Here is a 22,045-nt window from a genome sequence, read left to right on the forward strand (position 1 = left end):
AATACACCGCACAGACTCATTGCCTGTGCCAAGAATACTCTGCACATGCTCATTGCCTGCACCGGGGATACTCTGCACCGGGGATACTCTGCACATACTCATCTCCTGTGCCAAGGATACTCTGCACATACTCATCGCCTGCACCGGGGATACTCCGCACATACTTATCGCCTGCACCGAGGATACTCTGCACATGCTCATCACCTGCACCAGGGGTACTCTGCACATACTCATCTCCTATGTCAGGGATACTCTGCACATACTCAGCGCCTGCACCGGGGATACTCCACACATATTCATCTCCTGCACCAGGGATACTCTGCACATACTCATCACCTGTGCCAGGGATACTCTGCACATACTCAGCGCCTGCACCGGGGATACTCCACACATATTCATCTCCTGCACCAGGGATACTCTGCACATACTCATCACCTGTGCCAGGGATACTCTGCACATACTCATCTCCTATGCCAGGGATACTCTGCACATACTCAGCGCCTGCACCGGGGATACTCCACACATATTCATCTCCTGCACCAGGGATACTCTGCACATACTCATCACCTGTGCCGGGGATACTCTGCACATACTCAGCGCCTGCACTGAGGAATACTCTGATGTACTGATATACTCCTTTCCATACCCCAGAAATACTCTGGATAAGCTCATCCGCTATGCTAAAAATCCGCAGGATACACTAATTACACGCTACGGAGAGACACTAAAGACACTCACGAGATACTCATGCCTTAGCGCAAATACTCGTGTTCAATACGCGGCACCGGCCCGCTCTTCGCGCGCCCCCAGGACCCTCGGGCCTTCATTTCACGTCCGCGCCTTACTCCAACTTTACTCCGGATTTACTCCGGGTTTAGCCCGGCTTTCCACGGCCTGCCCCGGCCCCCCGGCGCGCGGAGAAAGCACACGCAGAGCAAGGACACACACCAGGGAGCCGCTTGGCGTGAGAACCCCACTTTAATGATTGAGAGCGCGGTACAGAGGTGCGGGGCGCTAGACGGGGCGCCCGCGCCGGGCCCGCCGGCCCGCCCGCCGCTTACCCTTGTGCAGGACGGCGTTCGCGGGCTTGTTGCCCGCCAGCGACTCCTTGGACAAGTGCTGGTGGCTCTCGGCCAGGCACTCGACCTCGGCGAAGCGGGTGTTGAGGGCCATGGCGGGGTGGCTGGGGTCCTGCGTCATGTTCAGGTAGGCGGCGCGCCGCAGCTGCTCCTCGATCACCAGCGCCTGCTCCAACAGCTGCGGGGGCGAGGGGAGAGCGGGGAGGGGGGAACACAGGTCATGGCGGGGACCCAGGCGTCCGGGCGTCTGCCCAAGACCTCAAGCCCCTCCCAGAGCCCGGGGTGGGGGGGGGGACCCAGGCGTCCGGGTGGCACCTCTGACCTCGCCCCGCTCCCCGGCTTCAGCGCCTCCTTTGCGCCCACCCTCTCGCGCGACGGGCGACCCTCGTGCAAACGCGGCTGGGACGCGAGCGTGCCCATCCTGGGAGCTCCTGGGGCCCTCGCGCAAGCTCCTTGCGCGTGCGCGACCCCCCGTGCGAGCCCCCCGCGCGCGCGGCCGGCCCCCCCCCTCCAGTGCGAGCCCGGCGGGTGCTCACCTTGAAGCGGCGGGCCAGGAACTTGTTCTTCATCTCGAGGAAGTTGCCCTTGTTGGCCTCCGTCTTGAAGGGCTCGTTGATGACGCCGAACTGCCCGTCGTTCTGGATGTCCTGCCAGCGGGCGTAGCCGTGCCTGCGCGCTAAGGACCTGCCACCGCCGCCCCTGGGGTGGCCCCCACCCTGGCCCTGGGGTGGCCCCAGTGGAGGAGGGGGGGGCATAGGGTGCTGGGGGACCCAATGGCACCATAGGGGACTGTAGGGCATCAGGTAGACCCAAGGGGGTCATAGGGTGCTAGAGGGACCCAAGGGTGCCACGGGGTGCCAGGGGGACCCCAGGGAGCCATAGGGGACCAGTGGGACCTAAAGGTGCCACAGGTTGCCAGGGGGACCCAAGGGTGCCACAGGGGACCCACGGATACCATGGGGTGCTGGGGGACCCAAGGGTGCTGGGGGGATCAGAGAGACCCATGGGGACCTCATGGTGCCCCAGGGTGCCAGAGGGACCCAAAGGTTGCCAAGAAGACCGAGGGACCCCCAGGGTGCTGCGGGGCACCCAGGGGTGCCAGGAGGGGACACCCAAGGGCACGGCGGAAGGATACAGGACGATGCCGGCGAGGAGCCAGTAGTCGTGGCGCCGGTGCCAGATCTCGTTGAGCTTCCCCGAGGAGACGGCGGCGCGCTCCTCGTTCTGCCACAGCGTGTGCAGCTCTGCGGGGGGGGCGTGAGGCGCGCCGGGGCCCAGGCGTCCGGGCCCCGCGCCCCCCTGCCCCACCCCGCCCCGGTGACAGGGATGGGGGACCCAGGCGTCCGGGTCTCGGCTCCCACCCCGCCCCCGCTCACCCGTGAAACCGCCATCGGCGATGTTGAACATGAACCGCGGCTTCTCGGCCTTGTCCTCCCGGCGCCCGTTGGTGGCCCGCGTCTCCTCCTTGAGGCTGCCCACCTTGGGCTCCTTCTCGGCCTTTGGCTCCTCTGTACGGGGGGGACAGGGCTCAGCACCATGCCGGGCCTCCTCCCGGCCCCCCAAACCCCCCCTCTTTGCTGGCGGGAAAATGTTAACACCGATCAGCCATCAGTAGGTTTCAGAGTGAACAGTGCACAATCAAGGCTCTAGGCTTTCAGGGAAGTGCTTTTGATTAAGCCCCACCCCCCATATGCTGTGCTCCTCCCCCAGGCCAGGCTCTACTGCACTAGGCTCCACCCCTTCACACCAAGCTCCACCCCCGGCAGGTACCTCGTTTCATGTCTGGGATGTCGCTGCCCGTTCGCTCCTTGGACTCCTCTGGTTCAGGGAGTTTCTCGTCCCCCTTCTCCCCCCCGGGCAGCTTCTCGGCCTCGGTGCCTGGGGGGGGACAGGGGGCACTCGGACGCCTGGGTCCCCAAAGAGTGGGGGGGAATGGGGGCACCCGGACACCTGGGTCCCCGGCGGTGGGGGGGTGATTGGGTGGCCCCGGACGCCTAGGCCCCTGGCGGTGCCCTCACCTGCTCGGTCCCGCTCGTCGCGGGCCGGGGTGGCCTCGGCCTCGGGCTCCCGCTCGCCGGCGCCCTCCTCCTCCTCGCCCTTGCGCGGCCCTTCGGCCTCGCTGCCGTCCCCGGGGGACACCGGCGCCTCGGAGACCGGCGCCTGTGGGGTGACACGCTGCTGGGGACAGAGTGGGGGGACCTGGACACCTGGGTCCCTCCCGCCTCGTCCTGACCCCCCCCATCCCGGGGCCTCAGGGGCACGGGGACGAGGCTAGGGAGGGGCAGAGGAGATAGGGATGGGGGGGACGAGGACAGCAACAGGGAGGGGACAGGGATGGGGACACAGATGAGGATGGCAGACAGCACAGAGGGGACATCCAGGGGCCACAGAAGGACAGTGAGGAGACAGGGACAGGACACACGGGGACACCCAGGGAACAGCGGTGGGGGAAGAGAACAGAGTCGGGGATGGGGACAGGGTTGAGGACACGACTGGGGACAGCAATGGCCTCAGGACGGGACGGGGACAACGTGAGGGACGCGCCCGGCGACGGCCCCGCCACCCACCTCGGTCTCCATCTTCTCAGGGCCCTTGGGCTCCTTCTCGTCCTTGGTGTCACCGTCGTCCCTGTCTGGGGGGGGCCCCGTCCCGTCCCCCCGCTCGCTGGGGGCCGGTGTGGCTGGGGACACGTGGACAGTGGCACGCGGGGACGGGGAAGAGGGTGGCCCCTGCGCCCTACCAGCGTCCTTGTGCCACCCCTCATCCCCGTGTCCCTCGTGTCCCTGAGCCTGTCTCCCCAGGTCCCCAGGTGTCTGTGCCCCACGTCCCTGGCCCCATGCCCATGTGTCCCCATGTCCCTGGCCCACATCCCTGTGTCCCGTGTCCTCCTATCCCTGTGCCCCCACATCTCCATGCCCTCGTGTCCCACATGCCTGTCCCCATGTCCCTGTGCCCCATATCCCTGCGTCTCACGTCCCATATTCTGTGCCCCTGTGTCCCTGTGCCCCGTGCCACCATGACCTGGGTCCTGTGCCCCACATCCTGTGGTCCCTATGTCCCCAAGTCCCCATGCCACATGTCCTCGTGTCCCATATCCCTGTCCCCATGCCCTGTGTCCCCACAGCCCCATGCCCCGTGTCCCACATTCTGTGCCCCCCACGTCCCCGTGCCCCTGGCGTCCCCGCGTCGCCCGCGCCCCGGCCCACCTGGCTTGGAGGTGCAGGGGGTGTTGGTGCAGCTGGGCTCGGGGGTGGTGGTCGAGGTCTTGATGGTGGGCGAGGAGGCGCGCGACGACTTCTTGGAGTCGGCGCTGGCCTCGGGGATCAGCTCGGGCAGGCTCCAGCGCCCGTTGATGTGCTCGAACTCCTGCACCTGCCGCGGGCCCAGGCGTCCGGGAGACTCATCCCCAACCCAGGAGGGGCCCCGGTGCCCGGGGCACACACCCACCCCCAGCGGTGGATGGGGAGGGACCCAGGTGTCCGGGTGCTGCACCCGCCTCCCCCCAGGTGGAACAGGGGGGCCCAGGTGTCCGGGGGCTGCACCCTCCCCCCCCCCCAGACCTGGACGGCGCTGGGGGACCCAGGCGTCGGGAGCTGTATCCCACCCCCAGGTGGGACCCAGGTGTCCGGGTGCCACCCAGCCCCTCCCAACCCCAGCGCCTAAGGGACCCAGCTGTCCGGAGGGACCCTGGTGTTGGGAGGGGGCCCCAGTGTCCGGGTGCCCCAAGGGAGGGAGCTGGGTGTCTGTAGGAACCCCGGTGTCAGGGGTGGGGGGGGGGGGCCCTGGCGTCCGAGTGAGGTGAGGGAAGGGCCCCGGCGTCCGGGCCTACCTTCTTCTTGACGAGGGACATGACGCCGATGCGGGTGAGCACCTGCTGGCGCGAGAGCCCCTCGCGGGGGACGCCGTCGGCGAAGGTCTCCGAGCCGTCGGCCCCCGGCTCGCACAGGTGCCGCATGAACAGCGACACGTAGGCCCTGCGGGGGCCCGCGTCACCCCGCCGCCCCGGCACGACACGCTGCTGTCACGGCACGACATGCCAACGCGGCGCGGCCGCCGCACGACGCGCCGCCGCCACCACGGCGCGACACGCTGCCATCGCGGCACGACGGGCCGCCGTCACGGCACAGCCACGGCACGACACGTCACCGTCACGGCATGGCCGTGGCGCTACACGCCAACGTGGCAAGGCTACGGCATGACGCACCACCGTCACGGCACAGCCACGGCACAACACGCTGCCGTCACGGCACGGACACGGCATGGCATGCCGCGTCACGACACGGCTACGGCGCGACGTGCCACTGTCATGGCATAGCTACAGCATGACACGCCAATGTGGCATGGCCACGGCATGACATGCCACCGTCACGGCACAACACGCTGCCGTCACGGCACAGCCACGGCACAACACGTCAACACAGCACGGCCACAGCTCCACCACGACACCATCGCGGCCCCGCTGTGGCCACGGTGCCATCACAGCACGGGGGACACCGAGTGACACACGGACACACGGGGACGCACACGGGAGAGACACACGTGAAGGGACGCGGGGACACGGGAGGGGATGCGTGTGGGGCCGGGTCAGCTCATCCCTGTCCTCAACCCCATCCTTGGGCTGCTCATCCCCAAACCTGTCCCTGTCCCCAAAGTGCCACCCCCACCATCCTGTCCCCGTCCCTGTCTTGGTGCATCCCCACATCAGGGATCCGGTCCTGAGGGTCCTTGTCCCCATTCCTGTCTCAGCAGCCCGTCCGTGGAGCCCTCATCCTCGGTGTCCCTGTCCCCAGTGTCCCTGCGCCCAGCGTCCCTGTACCCAGCATCTTCGTACCTGTCCCCGGTGTCCCTGTCCCCAGTGTCCCTGCATCCCTGTGCCCAGTGTCCCTGCATCCCCGTACCCAGCATCTTCGTACCTGTCCCCAGTGTCCCTGTCCCCACGTCCCTGTGCCCAGCATCCCCGTTCCTGTCCCTGCATCCCTGTCCCCAGGATCCCTGTGCCCAACGTCCTTGTCCCCGTGCCCAGGGTCCCCACGTCCCCGCCGCCATCAGCCCGGCTGTGTCATCGTGGCGCCCGCGCCTGGGGCTGTGCAGGGCCCGGCCGGGTGCTGCCACGACTCTGGCGTCCCCGGGGCCGGGCCCGGCCCCCCGCGGGGACACCTGGGGACGCCCGGGGACGCCGCGGGGGTGGCTCTGCGCCGGCGCGAGGGGGGTCGCGGCCTCGTCCGGCCCCCAGGAAAGCCGGCGCCTCCGGGCGCTCCGCTGAGTAAGGGTTCATCACGCGGCGCGGGGACGCCCGTGGGACGCGCCAAGGGACAAGGCACCTGGGGACGTGAGCGCGGGCACCTGGGGACACGGGGGGATGCGGGGACACACGTGGCGATGCAGATGGGGATGTGGGGACACAGACGGGGCATGAGGGGACACATAAGGACACAGGGACGTGGGCACACACGGATGTGGGGACATGCAGAGATGGGGACACACACACAGGGACGAGGAGAGGCACACGGGCAGGGGGACACAAATGGGGCAGGGGGACACACGGGGACATGGAGACACACAGAGGGACGAGGAGACGCGTGCAGGGGCAGAGAGAAACGGGGACGTGCGGACATAGATGGGGACGTGGGGACACACACGGGGAGGCAGTGGCACACACGTGGCCATGGGACACGTGGACACAAGCATGGGGGACACATGGGGACGTGGGGGTACACGCAGGGGGACGTGGGGACACACACGGGGATGGGGGAGACACAGGCGGCCACGCAGCCGCGCAGGGCCGGAGCTGGGTGCCGTCTGCGAGGGCCAGTACCGCTGTGTCCCGTTCCCCCGCCGCCACCCCGGCACGGTGACAAGGCGGTGCCACCCCGTCCCCCTCCCCGTCCCCGTCACCTACTTGAACTCCTTCTCGGTTTTGCCGCGCAGGTCGCGCACGAGCCACTGCGAGGTGAAGGCGTCCTGGGGCGGCATGCCCCAGCGCATGACGGCGTTGAGGAAGGCCTTGCGCTGGCGCGTGTTGAACCCCAAAACCTGCCGGGGGTGGGGGGACAGGGGGGACAGGGGGGTCAGGGGGCCCAGGTGCCCGGGCAGGGTGCCCCCTCCCCCCCCCCCCCGAACCACCTTGCACTGGTGTGTGTTGAACCCCCAAAACCTGTGCAGGGAGCAGGGGAAGGCGCTGCTGGAGGGGACCCCGGTGTCCGGGTGCCCAACCCCCCGTCCCCGCTGGGGCCCCGGCGTCCGGGCGCCTCACCTCGATGTTGCCGCCGACGCGGGCCAGCAGCGGGGGCAGCGGTTTGTCCTTCTCGTTGCGCAGCTGCCGCTTGGACTGGCGCCGGCCTGGGGACAGCGGGTGCTGGGGTCAGTCCCCCTCCTCTGGCCACCCCCTGGGCCCCTGGGCCACCTTTGAGGCCCCTGGGCCACCCCCAAGGCACCCTTGGGTCCCTGGGCTACCCCTTGTGACACCCCCGGGCCCTCCAGTGTCATCCCTTGTACCACTCCAGGGCCCCCGGGCCACCCCTGGGCCTCCATGCCACCCCTAGGCCCCCATGCCACCCCTGTGTCACGGCTTGTGACACTCCCCCAACGTCCCGGCCCCCTCTGTACCATCCTGGGGACACAAGGAATATCGAGGGGGGGCCACAGAGGGGTGACATAGGGGACACGGAGGAGGACACAGTGCACAGAGGGATCACAAGGGACGTGGCGAGTGATGCAGGGGACGTGGTGGGTGACGCAGGAGAGATCAAGGACAAATAGGATCCAACAGGGACACGGGGGACATGCAGGGGACCCAGGAGGTGGCACTGAGAGGACAGGGGGCCCGGAGGGGACCCAGAGGGGACACGCAGGGAACACTCACCCTCTGGCCGCTCATCGAAGTCCTCGTCCTCCTCCTCGGAGCCCACCGAGTACTCGGACTGGTTGTCTGCAGGGCGGGGACAGCCGACGGCACGGTGACTCCAAATACTCCGTTACCCCCAGACACCCTCCTTGTCACCCCCCGATACCCCCCTTTGTCACCTCACACACTTGTCACCCCAAATACCCGTTACCCCCCCCAATCCTCACCCTTGTCCCCTCAAATACCCGCCTTGTCACCCCAAATGCCCACCTTAGTCCTCCTGGGCGCCGGCGTTGTAGTTGACTTGTTTGCGCACCCACTTGCCCTTACCCAGGTTGCGGGCCGTGTCCTCCCAGTGCTCCCTAGGCACCCTCCCAGTGCTCCCAGTGCCCACCTTGGTCCTCCTGGGCGGCGTCGTTGTAGTTGACCTGCTTGCGCACCCGCTTGCCCTTGCCCAGGTTGCGGGCCAGGTCCTCCTGCTGCTGCTCGTAGTGGTGCCGCAGCAGCTTCTCCCAGTAGTCGGGGTCGACGTTCTCCTCCTGCTTGATGATCTCCCGCTCGATCTCCTCGATCTGCCGGGCACAAGCGGTGGCGTCGGCGCTGGCACCCGCCAGGCGACCTCAGCGCCGGCACCCATGGGCGCTGGAGGAGCCCGGGCGGCCTCGAAGTGGCTGTGGGCTCCAGGTGGGGCTCCCCTGCACCTGGCTCCATCGTCTCCACCTCCATCATCCCAGATCCGTCACCCTGTCGCCCCCTGCCCCGTCATCCTGTCACCCCTGGGCTCTATCACCCCCAACTCCTTCACCTCGTCACCCCAGCTCCGTTGCTCCGTCCACCTTGACTCCATCACCCCCGTCTCTGCTGCCCCTAGATTTGTCACCTGTGACACCCGTCACCCCGTCATCCCCAGCTCTGTCGCTCCATTGCAGCTGGCTCTGTCAAGCTCCATCACCCCATTAACCCCAGTTCTGTCACCCGTGGCTCCATCGCTCTTGACACTATCACCCCATTGTCCCTGTCCCCATCACCCCCAGCTCCGTCACCCCATCGCCCCTGGCTCCACTGCCTCCTGCTCCGTCACCCCATCGCTCCCGGCTCCGTCCCCCTGTCGCTCGGGCTCCGTCCCCCCCCATGGCGTGGGCGCCCACCTTGTCCTCCTCGCGCACGACGTACTGGGCCACCTTGAAGGAGCTGAGGTACTCGTTCATGTTCTGCACGTCGGCGTCGTCGGTGGCGTCCTGGTTGCGGTCGAGGAGCCGGGCGATGGCCTCGTTGTCGTAGTGGATCACACTGCTGTCCTCCTCCTTGTTCTCCCCTGCGCCGCCCCCGCCCGTCAGCCGGCCACACGCCGGCCACGTGCCAGCGACACGTGTGGCCGCGCCCCCGCCACGCTCTGCCACGCTACCGCCGTCCGCCTGGCGTACCGCGGCCCCACGCACCCCAACACGGCCCCAACACAGCCTCACGTGCCCCAGCACAGCCCCAACGTGGCCTCATATGCCCCACCATGGCCTCACACACCCCAACACAGCCCCAACACGGCCTCACGTGCCCCAACATGGCCTCACACGCCCCCAACACGGCCTCGCAGGCCCCGGCGCGGCGCCCACCCTCGTTCTCGTCCTTGAAGAGCTCCTCGGTGCCAAACTTGAGGATGTCGTCGAGCTCCTGCTTGGACATGCTGCCGGCCTTGGAGCCCAGCCCCGGGCGCACCACCAGGTGCGTCAGCATCATCTTGCGCTTGGCCACCTGGGTGATGCGCTCCTCCACCGAGGCGCGCGTCACGAAGCGGTAGATCATCACCTTGTTGGCCTGGCCGATGCGGTGCGCCCGGCTGAAGGCCTGCGGGCAAGGGAGGCTGCTGGGCACCGGCACGGGGATGCCCGGGGGGGCACGGCGGCGTGGGGACGGGGACATGGCAGCGTGAGGATGCCCGGGGGACACGGCAGTGCGGGGACGCAGTTGGAGATGGGGACATGGCAGATTGGGGACACCATGGGGCCGCTGTGGGGTCAGGGCAGTGCAGGGACGCGGTAGGGAACAGGGACACAGCAGTGCAGGGACGCCATGGGTGATAGGGCAGCGTGGGGACACCGTGGGAGACAGGGCAGCGTGAGAACATCGCAGGGACACTGTGAGGACACCATGGGGCCGCTGTGGGGGACAGGGCAGTGTGGGGACACCGCAGGGCCACCGTGGGGATGCCACAGGGCTGCTGCGGGGGACAGGGCTGCTGCAGGGACACCATGGGGCCACCGTGGGGGGACAGGGCAGTGTGGGGACACCGCAGGGACACCGTGGGGCTGCCATGGGGGACAAGGCAGCGTGGGGACGCCGCGGTGGCACCTGGATGTCGTTGTGCGGGTTCCAGTCGGAGTCGAAGATGACGACGGTGTCGGCGGTGGCCAGGTTGATGCCGAGGCCCCCGGCCCGCGTCGACAGCAGGAAGCAGAACTGCTGCGCCCCGGGCGCTGACGGCCGGCACCGGCGCGTCAGAGCACCCGTGGGTGCCAGTGTCCCAAAAAACATCCCCCGCTGTACCCCCAAACTGCCACCCCCCCGGCCCATCAGGGCACCCATGGGTGCTGTTGCCCTGAAAAACACCCCCCATCCCCAGCAACCCCAATTTCCTCTCGGCTCTGTCAAGACTACCTGTGGGTGCCAGTTTCCCAAGAAACTCCCCTAAAATCACCCTGCCCACCTCCCCCACCAGGGCCCAGGCAGCACCCATGGGTGCTGGCACCCCCCCCCACGGCACCCCCAAACGATCCCTGGGGCATCGGGACACCCATGGGAGCTGGTGTGCCAAAATTCCCAACAAAGCACCCCAAAGCCAGCCCTGGGACCATGATGGCACCCCTGAAAGAACCACCCCCCCCCCCAGGGCACCCTGAAAGGCCTGGACGCAGCGCCCGGACGCCTGGGCCCGCTACCGTTGAAGCGGTCAATGGCCTCCTGGCGCAGAGCACCGGTGATGCCGCCGTCGATGCGCTCGTACTTGTAGCCCTCGTAGTCGAGGAAGTCCTCGAGCAGGTCCAGCATCTTCGTCATCTGCGGGATGGGGCGAGTGGTCAGACTGGGAGCACCTGGGGGTGCCGGGGGCACCCAGCTCTGGGACGCGGCTGCTGGTCAGACTGGCAGCACCCAGGAGTGCTGGGGGCACCCGGCTCCAGGACAAGAACGTTTGGAACCCTCAAGGCGGGTATCTATCCCCAGGCACCCATGGGTGCTGACCTGGGAGAAGGTGTGCACCCGGTGGCACTGGAGGAGGTGTGGGTCCCCCAGGGGTCTATGGGTCCCTAGAGGTGCATGCAGGTCCCTGGGGGGGGGGGGTCTGTGGCTCCCCAGAGGTGTGTGTGGGTGCCTGGGGGGAGGTCTGTGGGTGCCCAGGGGGGTACTCAAGCCCAGGCACCCGTGGGTGCTGACCTGGGAGAAGATGAGCACCCGGTGGCCCTGTTCCTTGAGCTTCCGCAGCATCTTCTGCAGCAGCAGCAGCTTCCCCGAGGCCTTGATCAGCGCCCCCCCCTCGTAGGCGCCGCTCGGCAGCTTCGGGGACTCCTGCGCCGGGGGGGGGGGGACGGGGACAGTGGTGGTGTCACCACTCGGCAGGACCCCCCAGCGGGACCCCCGCTTCCCTGCCCAGCCCCCTGAACCCCCATGGTCCCCCAGCACCACCCCAGCGTCCCCCCATTCCCCCCTGGGTCCCCGATGTCCCCCCGCTCCTCCATTCCCCTGGTCCCCCATGTCCCCCCAAAGACCCCCTGAAGACCTCCTCCAACCCTCAATGCTCCCTCTGGTTCCCAATGTCCCCTCCCCGGCCTTCAATGTCCCCTCAACTTCCCCCAGTCCCCGACGCCCCCCCTCAGCCCAGCGTCTGCCCCCAGCTCCCACTGTCTCCCCAGCTTCCCATGTCCCCCAGGTGTCCCTCCCAAGCCATCTCCTCCTGGTCCCCAATGGTCTCCCCCCAGCTCCCAATGTCCCCCCAGCTTCCCCTGGTCCCCAACATCTGCCCCTAGACCCCCAATGACCCTCCTAGACCCTCAATGCCCCCTCTGAGGCCCCTGACGTCCCCCCCCAGCTTCCCATGTCCCCCCGGTCCCCGATGGCCCCCACCGGCCGCCCGCGCCGTTCCCGCTGTGCGCACCATGGCGGCCACGGGGAAGAGGTAGGGGTGGTTGCAGCACTTCTTCAGGTCCATCATGATGTTGAGCAGCGACACCTGGTTGCCGCCGCCCCGCGAGTTCAGCGCCTCAAAGTTGCGCGTCAGGATGTATTTGTAGTACTTCCTGGGGGCACAGCGCGCTGGGGCCCAGGCGTCCGGGGCTGCCACCCTCCCCCGGGGCCCAGATGGCTGGGGTGCCACCCTCCCTGGGCAGCGGGGACCCAGGCGTTCCCTGAGCCAGGCATCCGGGACTCCAGGGTGCCCCCACGCTGGCAAGGACCCAGGTGCCCGGGGGTCCCCTTCCCCCCCTCTCAGGGACCCAGGCATCCGGGGCCGTATTTCAGCACGGGGCTGAGCTCCACATGCACCATGAGCTCTGAGGTGCTTTGGTGACCCTGCCCCATCCCCAGGGACCCAGGTGTCCAGACAGCCCCACCACCACCCTCCCGAGGGCCCGGCTGGGCAGGGGGCCCAGGCGTCCGGGCCGTACTTCTGCATGGGGCTGAGCTCCACGCGCACGATGAGCTCGGTCTTGGCCGGCATGTTCTTGAAGACGTCGGCCTTGAGGCGCCGCAGCATGTGGGGGCCCAGCAGGTCGTGGAGCTTCTTGATCTGGTCCTCCTTGGAGATGTCAGCAAACTCCTCCAGGAAGCCCTCCAGGTTGCTGGGGGGGGACACGGGTGACGCGGGGACACGGGGCCGTGGGGACACAGGCGGAGACAGGAATGTAGGGGGACAGGGGACGTGGGGGGACACGTGGAGACATAGGGAGACAGGCACACAGGGGACGTGCAGGGACACGGGGATGCTGGGACACAAGGACGTGGTGGGACATGGGGACCTGGGGGGGACACAGGGAGACATGGAGGGACACGAGGGGACAACAGGGAATATCGGGATGTGGGGACATGGGAGGACAGAAGGGGACCCAGGGATACAGGGTCACAAGGACACGGGGGACACGGGACACAGAAGGACATGGATGCAGGGAGCATGAGGGGATGCGGGGGGGGATGCAGGGACAGGAGGGGACAAAGAGCGTGCAATGACGCGGGGGGGTGCGAAGACATGGGGACAGGAGACGCTAAGGGGACATGAGGGGACATGCAAGGGGCCGCGGGGGGGACGCCGGGGGGCCATACTTGAAGCGCTCGGGCGTGAGGAAGTTGAGCAGGTGGAAGAGCTCCTCCAGGTTGTTCTGCAGCGGCGTCCCCGTCAGCAGCAGCTTGTGCTCGATCTTGTACCCGTTCAGCACCCGAAAGAACTGTGGCGCCCCGTCACCCGCGGGCCCAGGCGTCCGGGGCCCCCGCGGGCCCAGGCGCCCAGGTAGTCCCGCTCCCTCCCCCAGGTGTCTGGGTGCCCCCAATCCAGCACCCATGGACCCAGGTGTCACTGCTCTCCCCGTGCCACAGGGACCAAGGCGTCTGGACAACCCCACTCGCCCCATCCCTTGCACCCTGGGGACCCAGGTGTCCGGGCAGCCCCCACCCCAGGGACCTAGGTGTCCAGGTGACCCTGTCCCAGGGCCCCAGGCATCCATCACTGCCACCTTGGAGACCCAAGTGTCCAGGCACCCCCACCCAGGGGCCCAGGCATCCAGGCACCCCCCATCCCAGGGCCCCAGGTGTCCCCCACCCCAGGGGCCCAGGCATCCGGGCGCCCCCACCCCAGGGGCCCAGGCGTCCAGGCATCCACAGGCCCAGGCATCCGGGCGCCCCCCCTCCCAGGGGCTCAGGCATCTCCATCCCAGGGGCCCAGGCGTGCGGGCACCCCCCACCCCGGGGCCCCAGGCGCGCGGGCGGCCCCGCCCCGGGGCCCAGGCGTCCGGGCACCTTGGACTGGTTGTTCTTGAGGCGGTGCGCCTCGTCCACCACGAGGCAGGCCCAGCGGATGGAGCCCAGGGCCGCCTGGTCGATGGTGATGAGCTCGTAGGACGTCAGCAGCACGTGGAACTTCACCTGCGCTTCCCGCTGCCCAAAGCCGTCAGCTCCGGGGCCCAGGCGTCCGGGCAGCCCCAGGAGCATCCCCCTTCCCCCTCCCACCCAGGGCACCCAGGACCTGGGCCTTGCAGGCCTGGTCCTTGCTACCGGGAGAGCAGGAGGGGACCCAGGTGTCGAGGCCAAGACCCCAGACCCCCAGACGTGCAAGAGGACCCCCGCATCCAAGCTCCGAGCCCTGGTCCCCAAAGCGCATGAGGGGACCCAGGCGTCCGGGTCGAGACCCCAGACCCCTGAGGGAACCCAGGTGTCCGGGCTGAGACCCCAGTCACGCGAGAGGACCCAGGCGTCCGAGTCGAGACCTCGGAGCCCCGAGGGGACCCAGGCGTCCGGGCTCACCTTCATCTTGAAGGCCTTCTTGCCGCCCTTCATGGCGTTGTCCTCGAAGGAGAACTCGTTCTCGCGGATGATGGAGCGACTGTCCTTGTCCCCCGTGTAGGTGACGACGTAGAAGGCGGGCGCCCACATCTGGAACTCGCGCTCCCAATTAATGATGGTGGAGAGCGGGGCGCTGACGAGGAACGGGCCCTTGGTGTGGCCCTGGGGGACAGCGCGTCACACGGGGGGACAGCGTGTCACCCGGGCACACAGGGCGCTGGCGAGGGACGGGCCCTTGGGGTGGCCCTGAGGGACAGCGCGCCACCCGGGGGAACGTGGGGACAACCCTGAGGTGGCTGTGGGGACACGGTGATGCCCCAAGGTGGCCATGGGGATGCCCCCAGGTGGCCGTGTGGACATGGTGACGCCCCAAGTTGGCTGTGGGGACGCAAGGATGCCCTGAGGTGGCACTAGGGAAACAGCGATGCCGCAAAGTGACCACACGTGTGGACGCCCCAAGCTGGCCATGGGGACATGGCAATGTCCCAAGACGACTATAAGGATGCCCCGAGATGGCCGTGGGGACGCGGTGATACTCTGAGGTGGCCGCAGGGATGTGATGATGCCCCGAGGTGGCCGCTGGGTCATTGTGATGCCCTGAAGTGGCCACGGGGACACGATGACACCCTGAGATGACTGTGGGGACGCGGGGACACCCTGAGGTAGCTGAGGAACATTGCAACGCTCCGAAGTGGCTGTTAGGTCACTGCGATGCCCCAAGGCAGCCGTGTGGACACCGCGAGGTGGCAGTATGGACACGGTGATGCCCTGAGATGGCCATGGGGACACAGTGACATCCAAAGGTACCTCTGGGGACACGAAGACGCCCCAAGGTGGCCATAAGGACATGACAGTGCCCTGAGGTGGCCATGGGGACACAGCAACGCCCTGAGGTGGCCATTGGGTCACTGAGATGCCCTGAGGTGATGGCGGGGATGTGGTGACACCCCGAGGTGGCCGTGGGGATGCCCTGAGGGGGCCGTGAGGACACGGTGACACTCTGAGGTGGCTGTGGGAATGCCCTGAAATGGCTGCATGGACACAGTAACCCCCAAGGTGGCCATGGGGACACAGTGACACCCCAAGGTGGCCATGGGGATGTGGGGATGCCCGAGGTGGGTGTAGGACTACGGGGCGCCCCAAGCTGGCCACGGAGACACGGTGATGCCCTGACGTGGCTCTAGGGACGGCCCACGGTGGACACGGGGACACAGTAATACCCTAAGGCGGCCATGGAAATACGGTAACGCCCTTAGGTGGCTGTGGGGGCACCCTGAGGTGGCCGTAGGAACACAGTAACACCTCAAGGTGGCCATAGGACTATGGGGATGCCCTGAGGCGGCTGTGGGGACAGGGACACCCCGAGGCAGCCGTGGGGCCGTGGTGACGCCCCGAGGCGGCTGTGGGGACACAGTAGCCCCCCAAGGTGGCCACAGAGCCGTGGCGATGCCCCGAGGCGGCCGTGGGGACACAGTAACATGCTGAGATGGCTCTGGCGAAGCCCCGAGGCGGCTGTGGGGACGCAGTAACCCCCCAAGGTGGCCGTGGGGCCGTGGTGACGCCCCGAGACGGCCGCGGGGACACAGTGACACCCCGAGGCGGCCGCGGCGATGCCCGGGGCGGCCTCACCTCCTTGTAGAGGGAGTAGAGGAAGACGATGGTCTGGATGGTCTTGCCCAGCCCCATCTCGTCGGCCAGGATGGTGTCGGTGCTCTGCGCCCACGAGAAGCGCAGCCAGTTGAGGCCCTCGAGCTGGTACATGTGCAGGGTCCCTCCCGTGGCCGTGATGAACCGCGGCTGCGCCTCGTACTTCACCGTCGGCTGCGGGCGAGCGCCGTTAGGACCCAGGCGTCCGGGAGGGGCGACGCCCCCGCGAAGGCCCCCAGCAAGGACCCAGGCGTCCGGGCTCCATGCCCCCTCCCTCCAGTCCTAGGGAGACCCAGGCGTCCGGGCCCCGCATCCTTCCCCCCCCCCACCCCCACCCCCTGAGGGGGCCCAGGCGTCCGGGCGCACTCACGTCGTTGGTGGGCGAGTCGGGGGGCCCCTCCCCCGGCGTCTCCTTCTTCTTCTTCTTGTAGCGCCGGGGCTGGGCCGGGTCCTCGCCCATGAACACCTCGCTGGGCGCGCACACGCCGCCACACGCCAGCACACGCGGTGTGGGGGGGACACGGGGACAGCGTCAGCCTGTGCCCCGGCGCCCTCCAGCCCCCACCCCGGTCCCCCTGTGTGGCGTGTTCGAGGGCCAGGACCCCATCCCGTGCGCCACATGTGTGCTCAGCACACGTCCCCATGTCCCTGCACGCCCTGTGTCCCATGTGCCGTGTGGCATGAGCACGCTCACCGCGTTGCCCCATGCCCTCCCACGTCCCGTGTATCATGTCGCGTGTCCTGTCCCCCCTCACGTGGTGACGTGCTCTATGCGGCGTGTCTCATGGGGCACGGCGTGTCCCGTGTGGCGTGACGGCACGTGTCTCACGGGGGAGGTCTTGCGCCCAAAGTGGCACAGTGTTGCGTGTCACGCCATGCATCATATCTGGCGCGCGCCGCATATGGCGCGTGGGGGCTCCCGCTGGGCGCGTCCCCGTCCCCCCCCCCCCCCAAACCCCGTGTGGCATGTGGCGTGTCCCGTGTGGCGTGTCCCGTGTGGGGCTCACCGGTGCTTCCAGTAGGCGTGCTTGTGCAGGTCGTAGTCGGGGATGGGCATCTCGTCCTCCTCCCACGTGGCCTGGTCGTAGGGCAGGTCCCGCCACTTCACCAGGTAGTGGTACTGCCCCTTGCGGTCCACGCTGAGCGGGGGCACCCACGCGTGACACCGGGCACCCACGGGTGACGGGGACACCCACGGGCAACGAGGGGCACCCACGGGCAACGGGGGACCGGGGACGCCGGTCACGGCACCAGGTAGCGGTACTGCCCCTTGCGGTCCGTGCTGAGCGGGGGCACCCGTGGGTGACAGGGACACCCACGGGTCATCCATGTGTCACTGGGGGCACCCACGGGTGACACTCATGGGTGACGTGGGACTGGAGGACACACGGGGCACTCAGAAGAGACCTTGCTGTCACGAGGACACCAGGGTGTCAGCAGGTGGCACCAGCTATCACCAGGGGGCACCCAGGGACAGGGACACTCACGGGCGACAAGGAGGCACCAAGGGACACTCAAGGACAAGGACACCTAGACAGGACCTGGGGGTCACCCAGGGACAGGGACACCCAGACAAGACCTGGGGTCACCTGGGGACAGGGACATTTGGCTGGGACCTGGGGTCACCTGGGGACAGGGACACCCAGACAGGACCTGGGGTCACCTGAGGACAGGGACACCCAGACAGGACCAGAGGTCACCCAGGGACAGAGACACTTGGCTGGGACCTGGGGTCACTTGGGGACAAGGACACCCAGACAAGACCTGGGGTTACCCGGGGACAGGAACACCCCAGACAGGACCTGGGGTCACCTGAGGACAGGGACACCTAGATGGGACCAGGGGTCAGCCAGGGACAGGGACACTTGGCTGGGACCCGGGGTCACCTGGGGACAGGAACACCCAGACAAGACCTGGGGTCACCTGAGGACAGGGACACCTAGACGGGACCGGGGGTCACCCAGGGACAGGGACACTTGGCTGGGACCTGGGGTCACCTGGGGACAGAGACACCCAGACAGGACCTGGGGTCACCTGGCAACACCACCACCCAAACAAGGCCTGAGGTCACTTGGGGACAGGGACACCCAGACAGGATCGGGGACAATTGGGGACAGGGACTCCAAGAGTGCCCAGGGGGTCCCCAAAGGTGCCGGGGGGGACCAAGGGGACCCAGGAGGTCCCCAGACACCTAGGCCCTACCCAGAAGCTCCCCAAACCCTGTGCAAAGCGTGCTGAGGGCTTCCCATGCTGGGGGGCACCCAAGGGTGCTGGGGGGGGTGCCCAGGACATCCTAAGGGTGCCCGGGGGGGGCACCTAGGAGGACCTAAGGGTGCCCAGTAAGACCCAAGGGTGCCCAGGGGGACCCAAGGGAGCCCTGGAGGCGCTCAGGAGGACCCAAGGGAGCCCAGGGAGTACTCAGGAGGTCCCCGAGGGTGCCCAGGGGACCCAGGAGGACCCAAGGGAGCCCAGGAAGTGCCAAGGAGGACCCAAGGGAGCCCAGCGGGTGCTCAGGAGGACCCAAAGGTGCCTGGGGGGACCTAAGGGTGCCCAGAGACGTTCCCCAAGCCCTACCGGGAGGCGCCGGGGCCCTGCCCAGCAGCCACCCGACCCGCAGGCGAAGCGCGCCCGAGGGCCGGGCCGGGGGCACCCGCGGGTGGGGGCGGCGCCCCACCTGTGGTTGATGATGCGGTGCACCGTCATCCACTCGGGCTTGATGCCGTAGCGGTAGAAGCGCTCCTCCATGCCGCCGTAGAGCGGGTCCTGGCTCTTGCGCTTGTCGCTCTTGCCGTCGTCGTCGCCCGAGCCGTAGTCGAGCGGCGGCGGCTCGTCCATGTCGTTCTTGCGCTGGTAGTTGCGGTACATCACCAGGTGGAAGATCTCCAGCTGCGGGCGAGCGGGCGTCAGCGGGGGCCTGGGCACCCCCCCGCACCGCCCCGGGGGGCACCCGGAGCCCCAGGGCCAAGTGTTGGGCTCGCGGGGCGCGTCCCGTGAGCGTCTCCCAGCGCCGGGTGCCCCTCGCGCCCGCCCGCCGGTACCTGCAGCTCCTTGATCCAGGAGCAGTGCCAGTAGGAGAGCCCGACCCACTTGACGAAGAACTCGCGCTCGGAGCGGCCCTGCAGCACCTTTGGGTGCTCCTCGGGGGGGGCGTCGGGGGCGCCGGGGCCGGCCACCGTCACGGGCGGCGGCGGCTCCCCCCAGCGCCAGTACAGGATCTTCTGGACGCGGCCCTTCAGCACGGGACACTGCGGGGCGAGACGGGTGCTGGGGACTGGGGGGGATGGTGGCACCCGGGGGGGGGGGCAGCGGGTGCTGGGGACGGGGACGTCCCCCCTGGAGCGGGGCGAACCCCAGGGCTGGACGCAGCCCTGTCCCACCTGTGTCCCTGTCCCCATCCTCTTCCCTGTCCCAATCCTGTCCCCACCCCGTCCCCATCTGTGCTGTCCCTGGTGCTGTCACAACCCCATCAGGTCCCCGTCCTGCCCGAACTCTGCCACTGTCCCCGTCCCCATCCTTGTCCCTGTCCCCATCCTTGTCACCGTCCCTGTCCCTCTCCTGTCCCCGCTGCATTCCTGCCCCCTCCCTTTCCCTGTCACTGTCCCCACCTCATTTCCATCCCCATTCCTGTCCCCATTTTTGTCCCTGTCCCCACATTTCTGTCCCTGTCCTCTCCCCAACCTTGTCCCTTCCCTGTCTCCATTCCAGCTCTGTCCCTTCCTCATCCCTGTCACCGTCAGGACCCTGTCCTGTCCCCCTCCTTGTCCCTGTCCCAGTGCACCCGTCACATCCCCATCCCTGTCCTTGTCCCCAGGTGTAGCAGTGACAAAGCCACCTGCTGCTGGGGACCTCGGATGGAGAGGTTGAGGCAGTGGATGCAGTAGGAGATACAGGCGTCACAGCACAGCCGCTCGCCCGTCCCCACGTCCCCCAGCGTCCCCGTGTCCCCACGCTGTCCCCGTACCGTGCAGCGGGGACAGAGCCACTCGCCGTTGGGGACCTCGGGCAGGGGCGGGTTGAGGCAGTGGATGTGGTAGGAGGAGATACAGGCGTCGCAGCACAGCAGCTCGCCCCCGTCCTTGCACACCCGGCAGTACTCCATGTGGTCGTCCTCCTCCTCCTTCTCACCCTCCTCCTCCAGCTCTTCCTCGTACTCCTCCTCCTCCTCCTTGGCCTCCCACTGCACCCCCTCCTTCTCCTGGGGGCACGGGGACTCGGTCAGCGCACCCCCATCCGCTCGGTGACCCCCGAGGGACCCCCGGACCCCCAGGAACAGCCCAAGGGAACCTCGAACCTCACTAGGATGTCCTAGGGAAGCCCAAACGCCTGGGAACACCCTAGAGACACCCAACGGAACCTCGAACCCTGCGGGGATGTCCTGGGGACACCCAAGGGACCCTAAACCTCCGGGAACACCCTAGGAACACCCCAGGGATCCCCAAACCCCTCCAGGCCACCCCAGGGACACCTCAGGGACACCCCAGGGACCCCCAAACACCTCAGACCACCCCGGGGACACCCCAGGCAAGCCCAAACTCTTCCAGGCCACCCTGGGGACACCCTAGAGACCCTCAAACCCCTCCAGGCCACCCCAGGGACACCCCAGGGACCCCCAAACACCTCAGACCACCCTGGGGACACCCCAGGGACCTCCAAACCCCTCCAGGCCACCCCAGGGACGCCCCTGGGACTGCGCCAGGGTGGCACTCACGCAGTGGGGGCAGCTCCAGCGGCCCTCGGGCGCCCGGTCGAGCTCGGGGTCGAGGCAGACGAGGTGGTAGGCGCGGGGGCAGGTGTCGCACAGGATGATCTCGCCGCCTTGCTGGCACACCTCGCAGTAGTCCTGGTGGTCCGTCTCGTAGCCGTCCACCTCCTCCTCGCCGCCGGCGCCTGCGGGGACACGGGGCACGGTGTTGGCCCCCAGGACTGTGGGCACAGGGACCCCGGGACACCCCAGGAGCAGGCTATGGGGAGCCCCAAAATGCCCAGGAAGACTGGGGTGGGGACTCTCAAGATGCCCTGGGGAGAGGCCGTGGGAGAGGGACCCCAAAACGTGGTGAGAAGAGTGGGGGCGGGGGTCCTGGGGACCCTGACATACCCCAGGGGGAGGCCACAGGGATGGGGACACCCCGAGATCCTCTAAAACACAGAGAAAAGATTGGGGGATGGGGGGTCCCTGGGGGGTAGATGCTGGGTAGACATGGGGACCCTGAGGACCCTGACGCACCCTGGGGAGAGGTCGTAGAGATGAGGACTCTGGGGACCCCCAAAACGCTGGGGAAAGACTGGGGGCTGGGGACCCTCGGGGACTCCAACAGCCCCACGAAGACATTATGGCGCTGGGGACCCTCACAGGTCCTTGGGGGCCCCAGCACTCCCCCACAAGGCATCACGGGGCTGGGGACCCCCGGGGACCCCCAAAGGGAGAAGCTGTGTGGCTGGGGACCCCCAGAGCCCCCCCCCCCCCGTCAACCAAGGACCTGGGGATGTGACTGTGGACCCTCGGGGGGACGCTATGGGGCTGGGGACCCCCGGGGACCCTTGAGCCCCCCGGCACGAGTTGAGGCCGGTGGTGGGGGACCTTGGGGGCACACAGGGCAGGGGGCTGTCTCTCACCATGCGGCGGTGCGGCGCCGGGCACCACCGGGCCCCGCTCCCGGTTCAGGATAGTGCAGGGGGCTGGAAACACAAACGGGGGTTATGCCGGTGGCTGCAGCCCCGGGGACGTCCCCGGGGGGCCGGGGGGGGGACGCGGTGATGGCAGCGGTGGCAGCTGGGGACACTCACCCTTCTTCTTCTTGCGACCAGGTCGGCCCCGCTTGAGTTTCTTGACGCGGCCCGAAGCGTCGGAGCGCACCGAGGCGCTGTGCACGCTGGAGCTCTCGGCGTCCGACTCCTCCTCGGCCTCGCCGGCCTCGTCACTCTGAAACGTGAGCGAAGC

The 22,045-nt window shown here is 68.1% G+C and overlaps 1 protein-coding gene across 6 annotated transcripts in view; it reads right to left on the minus strand.

The window, feature by feature from the left end:
* Positions 1-22,045, minus strand: part of CHD3 (chromodomain helicase DNA binding protein 3) — a 39,963-nt gene that overhangs the window by 4,096 nt on the left and 13,822 nt on the right. For 5 of the 6 annotated variants that reach the window (XM_068929360.1, XM_068929359.1, XM_068929358.1 and 2 more), the window contains 32 exons: positions 21,892-22,027; positions 21,721-21,783; positions 20,816-20,994; positions 20,069-20,302; positions 19,146-19,352; positions 18,782-18,993; positions 17,115-17,246; positions 16,478-16,577; positions 16,090-16,281; positions 14,422-14,622; positions 13,918-14,055; positions 13,228-13,349; positions 12,576-12,749; positions 12,068-12,209; positions 11,350-11,481; positions 10,857-10,974; positions 10,270-10,394; positions 9,534-9,765; positions 9,072-9,238; positions 8,318-8,495; positions 7,942-8,007; positions 7,333-7,418; positions 6,979-7,112; positions 4,909-5,053; positions 4,286-4,451; positions 3,647-3,759; positions 3,098-3,254; positions 2,850-2,957; positions 2,456-2,587; positions 2,215-2,323; positions 1,616-1,748; positions 1,062-1,257 (listed from right to left, as the gene is read on the minus strand). In XM_068929360.1, the coding sequence (XP_068785461.1) occupies positions 1,062-1,257; positions 1,616-1,748; positions 2,215-2,323; positions 2,456-2,587; positions 2,850-2,957; positions 3,098-3,254; positions 3,647-3,759; positions 4,286-4,451; positions 4,909-5,053; positions 6,979-7,112; positions 7,333-7,418; positions 7,942-8,007; positions 8,318-8,495; positions 9,072-9,238; positions 9,534-9,765; positions 10,270-10,394; positions 10,857-10,974; positions 11,350-11,481; positions 12,068-12,209; positions 12,576-12,749; positions 13,228-13,349; positions 13,918-14,055; positions 14,422-14,622; positions 16,090-16,281; positions 16,478-16,577; positions 17,115-17,246; positions 18,782-18,993; positions 19,146-19,352; positions 20,069-20,302; positions 20,816-20,994; positions 21,721-21,783; positions 21,892-22,027 (4,729 nt within the window). The remainder of the gene's footprint in view (positions 1-1,061; positions 1,258-1,615; positions 1,749-2,214; positions 2,324-2,455; positions 2,588-2,849; positions 2,958-3,097; positions 3,255-3,646; positions 3,760-4,285; positions 4,452-4,908; positions 5,054-6,978; positions 7,113-7,332; positions 7,419-7,941; positions 8,008-8,317; positions 8,496-9,071; positions 9,239-9,533; positions 9,766-10,269; positions 10,395-10,856; positions 10,975-11,349; positions 11,482-12,067; positions 12,210-12,575; positions 12,750-13,227; positions 13,350-13,917; positions 14,056-14,421; positions 14,623-16,089; positions 16,282-16,477; positions 16,578-17,114; positions 17,247-18,781; positions 18,994-19,145; positions 19,353-20,068; positions 20,303-20,815; positions 20,995-21,720; positions 21,784-21,891; positions 22,028-22,045) is intronic. The other variant, XM_068929361.1, reaches the window with a different exon arrangement.

This window comes from Struthio camelus, unplaced genomic scaffold, assembly GCF_040807025.1.
Source record: "Struthio camelus isolate bStrCam1 unplaced genomic scaffold, bStrCam1.hap1 HAP1_SCAFFOLD_102, whole genome shotgun sequence".
NCBI lineage: Eukaryota > Metazoa > Chordata > Aves > Struthioniformes > Struthionidae > Struthio > Struthio camelus.